Genomic DNA, 6,000 nt, shown 5'->3' with positions numbered 1-6,000 from the left:
TACTATAAATGTGAAATTTTGGAAAGATAATTCTCAGGTAAATCAGGTAGTGCTTAGATGTGTTCAAGGTATGAAGACCAAACAAATCAAAGTAACCCCAGGCATGATGTGGTCAGTAATAAAAACACAAATATCAGGCCCAGGCGGTGATGTTGGTATTTGCCATAGACTGTAGGTATTTGCGTACCCATGATTTCCGAAAGTCCCATCTATGACGTAAATGCAGCTCAGAAAGGCGTAAGTAATCGAGCCCAGATCTCAGGCAGGGAAGAGCAATGTTTTCATGCCTGCTGACGACTTGCGGTAGTCACTCTGCCATGGCGTCCGTAATGTCGCTGACTGAGGAGGGGACATCATAGCATCGTGCTTCAGTTCGCTTCAGTGAAAAGTATCCCGTGCGTTTTGCTACTCTGGTTTGAATTTAATCAAATTTATCTCTGAACCGGCCATGACCGTGGAGCAGAATGTCCTCCAGCAGCATTCTCAGAAGGTAAGCTCACAGAAGCTAAGTTGGTGGCTAGCTAACTTTAGCCTAACTGTATAGGTACACCGTTTTAGGGCTCTAAGTACTTGCAGAGTCGGCTAACCAGTCCCGTGGTTAGTTAGGTTATCCTCAAAATGTTGTTTTATTATGGTTACGGGAGGCACGTCGGTAAGGGACTGTTTGCAAATCGCAGGTAAATTTATTAAGCTAGGCCTAACGTTATCCCAGCGCAAAGCGTTATCGAATATTTTGCTAGCTGTTAGCCAGCTTTAGCTAACGGTACTATGTAAAGTTAAGCTAAACCATAGCGTTGTTCGTTCAAGTTGTGTAACGTTAACGATAACTAGCATAATGTATCCGCATGGACAATAACGTTACCTCGCTTGGTAGCTTTAGCATACTGGGCTAACTGTCGTCAGTAGAAATAAACAAGGCCAGTGACAGATTTAACGTTTGTGTCGTCAACTTCATAGTATTGTGTAAGTGAATCTTTTATTTCCCTGGGGCTCTTTATTGAAGACATTTCGGGATATATGTTACCAGCAATGACAATATTTAGTTTGTGGGAGTTGATATCCGTGTTTATGTGTTCGAATGTTACCTAGGTTACCCATCTCATATCTGATATCTTTGTTTACAAAGTATGGCCAGCGGCGAAGTTAGAAACATATCCGCGCCTTGACGCCTGGCGGGGATTGAGTAGCCTGATAGCGAGCCAAGTGTGTGATGGTTTATAACCGAGAGCGCAGATTGTTAGGTTACATTTGATCATAACTCCCAGTTTACGAAAGTGCATTAAGGGTCGATTCCAGTGCTCAGCCTCCTAGATGTGGGATTTGATCCGTGACCACCATGCCCAGCATTGCATAGCTCTGGATAGTTATGTAACCTCTTGACTGATATTGTTAATCGTAGGTAAGATGTTTGCTCTACTAGGCCTAGCGAAAAGAAATTATATGTTTTTGCGTAAGAGTTATGTAATCCCAGCATGGTTCACTGCACTGCATACAATTCAGTACGTCGGTTCTGTGGCATAGTCTTACTGTGTTAAACCAAATCGGACATAGCTCACATAACTAAAAAAAAAAACATAAGCTAGTCCTGTGAGGTGAGAATCTGATGGGCTGATTGATGGTAGTTAGAAGTCTGGAGCATGGGCTTAAATAAATTCTTTGCCTTCCATTGATGACTCAAACTTAAAAGTAGAAGTGTAACTCAAAACCTGTTACACAGTCTGACCTTTTCAGGAGCTGAAACGAAACTATGATTAACAGCAGTGATAGTGAAGATTGGCTAAAATGGTCTGCTTCGTTTTTGACAAATTTCAGTTCATGTGAAATATAACATTCCTACATACATGTAAAAACAGTGTCTTAGATCTGATACTATTTTTTTTTTTATAAGAGTCAGCATGCAGAGCTGTCCAGGTCTGGTTTGTTTTGACAATGCATGAGAGTGTTGTGGGATTTAGTTATAATCATTGCAGTTGGGCTCCATCATCAGAGTGCTTCATGAGTGCAGGGTGTGGTGCAGGTTTTCATGTAATGGCCTGTGGATAGTGAGATGAGGTCAATGTAGAAGGTCTTCTAATCCCGCCTGTGCATTTTGTTTTTGTGCACATGCACACACATATAACAGCCGTGAGAACTTGAGAGTAGATGTGGTGTTATTCACAAGTTGCTACTTTATGGATGATGACCAGTGTGACAAACAGCCATGCCAGACATGTCACATGGAGATGAGAAGTATTTCTCTGTGTGTGTGTGTGTGTGTGTGTGTGTGACTGTGAGTGCATGTCTGAGTGACTGCTCTTGTGGTTGACTTGGCCCAGATCTGTCACAGGTGTAACTTCCCTCACACTTCACTGACCCTGCCATCCTCCGTGCCAACAAACCTGCATCCATCAGTCTCTCACACTGACCAAAAACCACTGTCACCTTTATATTTACCGTTCTCCAGTGGGTGAAACACAAAAAGTGCATGAGTCAAAAATCCTTTAATTGCCTTAGTTCTTTAGGATCTCTACACTGCAAACACAAGCAGCTATATTATACCCGCTGTAATTGGAGCGTTTGGGAAAATATTGCTAATATTGTTCAATAATGTTTGGATAAAGAAACGTGTAAATGGGGCCCTAGAGTAACATATTCTGATGATGATTCGTTCCTGGTTTTATTTTAGACACAGTTTCTTCTAAATTAGCTGTGATTGTCATGCTTCCACTGAAATATTCGTCATTCAGTACCGTGACGTCAGAGCAGTACTTCCTCGATAAGTTTGGTAAAGAACAGTGTTATAGTCACCAGTCTGTTGTTGTGACCTAAGTTGATACATATGTATTAAAGTCACTATCGAGTTGTGTAAACTGGAGACATGTTGGGTTTGGTGCATTATTTAAATTCTTTTACTTTAAGAAAGGCGTGAACCTTTTTTTCTTTCTCTCCACTGACTTTGTGTAAATATTCACCCCTGGGGTTAAAGAAAGCACTTTTGCCTTCGAAAGCTCGTAGAAAATCATGTAGCTGATGGCAGGATTGGAGTCAGGTACCAAACCAGGTATACGACCCCCCCAGGGCTGGAAGAACTGAGTGCCTCACATCAGGATACTGCAGCAGAAGTCATGCCGTGCTGATGTCTTTGACTGAGCTGTCAGTGCTCAGTTGTAAATAAAAGTTTTTACAATACGGTTGTTGTGATGGTAATATTATTGCAGTGATAATGATAAATATTTTTAAATAAATTCAGTTGTTTCAATTCACAGTTACAAGATGTGAGTTGAGTTGTAGTTTCTCTTAGCTAGCATCTTCAAATAGTTCTTGGAAAATACTGTAAGTAGGAATTTTCCCATTGTGTGCCAAGTGAATTTTTAATATAGTAATCTTTGTGCATTTATTGATTGATTGTTTTATATTGCAGCATTGTACATTAAATTGTAATCACATTAAAAAAGGATACTCCGATATATTTCCAAGGCACATAACAATCTGAGAATACGTTCAGGGCACAGTTTTCTGGGTGCATGACTGTTGGCTCTGTATAATCTGAGTTTATTTAACTCCGACAGAAATATGCGGAATATGTTGTTCTGGGTGTGTCAGGCATAAGGCTGACACACCCAGAACACACGTTGTGATCAACCCCTTTTCTGTCTTAAAATTAGAGCCCAACTAATGCTGTATTTTTGGATCTGCAGCCAGTATTGATTTTAGGGAGTAAGAAATAGTGATTTAGTTAAATCAGCCTTTATTTGTTATGGGTTGTTGGTCCATTTGTAGTGGAATTGTTCTGTTTGGAGGGCGTACTAAACTGCAGGTCCTAAGTGAAACAGCTTGATACTAATACATGTAACGTTAACATTAGTTACACTCCTATTAATATTATGCTCACACATTAGCTTCCACTCAGCTGACAAGCTATGAAGCTAGTTACATGCTTAGCTACCCAGCTAATGTAACAAACGAGTACAATAAGCATGAGTGATGTGACGAGGATAAGAAGATGGGGACTTTGTCAATTTACTTTACAAGTTAACAGTCAACAGACTCAATGCACCACCTCACTGTTGTTTGCTGAGCTGCAGAATGAAGGGGAGGAGATGCTCTGATGTTTTTCTGCTTTGTTACTGACTGTACTGACCAACTATAGCTGGATATCTACCTTGCTAACATAGCAACGTGACGGTTGTCAGGAACAGGGCTATATTAAGAGTTATACTGAGAAGGGAAAATGATAGTGTCATTGTTTATTAACTTTCCTGCGGTGTCTTTCACAAACCAGTTTATAACCTACCGTGAAGACACCACTTGATACTTGGCTACATGTGCTGCAGACAGTCCTGAGAGCATTGTAAACAAAGGAGTCAGAGTGTGCTCTGCTGGGAAAAACTGTGTGATCGCACATTTCTAATTGGCTGATTGACCTCAAGCATATTTTCTGAATTATATTCTGTAAAAAAGTAGATGTTTGTTTAATGAAATTCAGTTTAATTTTTGTCAACTTGTATGCTTTAACTGTGCCCTGGTTTGTTCACCTCCAGAAGTATGCTGTTTGTTCTGATTACTGTTTTTTTTAATCATAGTATTGGTATCATAACTTCTGTGTACGGGCTGTGACTGCTCACTTTCTCCCATCGGCCAGCCAGCTGGCATTCCAGTGGATGAATAGAGGTTGTAATTTTCAAATCACTATGGTGTTATTTTGCAATTCTGACAGCAAGTAATGTGCTGTACCTCTGCAGAATGTGGTCGGAAGTAATGAAGCGGATTCATTTTACATCACTGTAATAAAAAATGTTATGTATGTGGCAATGTGGTATCAGGCTTAGCTCACACTTGGGCCAATTAAGCTGTTTTCACATATGAACTCCAGATAGTGTTTCTGTTTGTATGCTGTGCTTGGTTTAGGTGAGGGGTGGTACCTGGGTAGATCGGGCAGGTAAAAAGATAGAAGTTTAATCAGCACACCTACTCGTTCGCTGTGAATCCTTAGGACAGTTACCTGCTTTATTCCCTCATTGGTTCAATCAGACATTGCACAGACTTTGTAGTAGAGTAGTAGAGAGCTGTAAGGATAAAGTCCATGTAATATCAAGTTCAACTGATCTGGACGTTTGCATTCACACATACAACTCCTCCAGGTAATGTCTAGAAACGCTCAAGGTTGCTCTGTGTGTGTGTGTGTGTGTGTGTGTGTGTGTGTATGTGTGTGTATGTGTATGTGTGTGTATGTGTATGTGTGTGTGTGTGTGTGTGTGTGTGTGTGTGTGTGTGTGTGTGTGTGTGTGTGTGAGAGAAAGTAGCTTACAGGGGGTGATTGGTAAGTTTTTGACCTAGCGTAGAAGGAGATTTATGCAGCAGTTATGCAGCTCTCGTTACATGCACATGCTGTTCAACTCTTTGAATTATTATGCCGGAAGTTTGACGTTAATAACTTCTGTGGCATTTCTGTTTCGGGTAGTTGAAAATTGCGAGTCAGCGCTGTCAGAGAAAATGGACAACATCGGCCTTTGTGCAGTCATCCGCTACCTTGGTCTCAAGGGCTCATCACCCAAGGAGGTCCCTGGCCTTATTTGACCTGATCTGGCCCCTCAGACTATTACCTTCTCCCCAAGATGAAGAAGGAGCTCAGTTGACACCATTTTGACAGTGATATTGATGTCATTGTTGCTGTGAACCACTTTCTGGTCCATGATGCTGACTTCTATATAGAAGGGATCCATATGCTTCACAACTGTTGGACTAAGTATGTAAATGTAGGAGGGGGCTATGATGAAAAATAAACGTGCTAGGTTTTCTAAAATTGCTGAAATTTAAATGCTTGTTGCCTTTGGCTGCAAATTTAACAACCAACCCTCATATGTGTGAATTGCAAAATCTGATGTTTAATTAAGGTGCAGTCCTAATTTGTTCAACTTTATCATTGCACATTCATAGTGCAAATACAAACACTGCACAAGACCAGAACACAAAACTCGTGTTGGATGAAAGCCTGCGTTATTTGTTCGGTAGTGGTGCTGC

General features: G+C 40.8%; 1 protein-coding gene across 3 annotated transcripts in view; it reads left to right on the top strand.

Annotated features, from left to right (window-relative positions):
- Nucleotides 1–271: 271 nt before the first annotated feature.
- Nucleotides 272–6,000, top strand: part of usp25 (ubiquitin specific peptidase 25) — a 28,809-nt gene continuing 23,080 nt past the window's right edge. For 2 of the 3 annotated variants that reach the window (XM_041051164.1, XM_041051163.1), the window contains exon 1: nucleotides 272–490. In XM_041051164.1, the coding sequence (XP_040907098.1) occupies nucleotides 449–490 (42 nt within the window). In that variant the 5' untranslated portion in view covers nucleotides 272–448. The remainder of the gene's footprint in view (nucleotides 491–6,000) is intronic. The other variant, XM_041051165.1, reaches the window with a different exon arrangement.

The sequence above is a fragment of the Toxotes jaculatrix genome, chromosome 12 (assembly GCF_017976425.1).
Source record: "Toxotes jaculatrix isolate fToxJac2 chromosome 12, fToxJac2.pri, whole genome shotgun sequence".
Classification (NCBI taxonomy): domain Eukaryota; kingdom Metazoa; phylum Chordata; class Actinopteri; family Toxotidae; genus Toxotes; species Toxotes jaculatrix.
The sequence above is the reverse complement of the archived record's forward strand: the minus strand, read 5'-3'. Positions and strand labels throughout refer to the sequence as shown.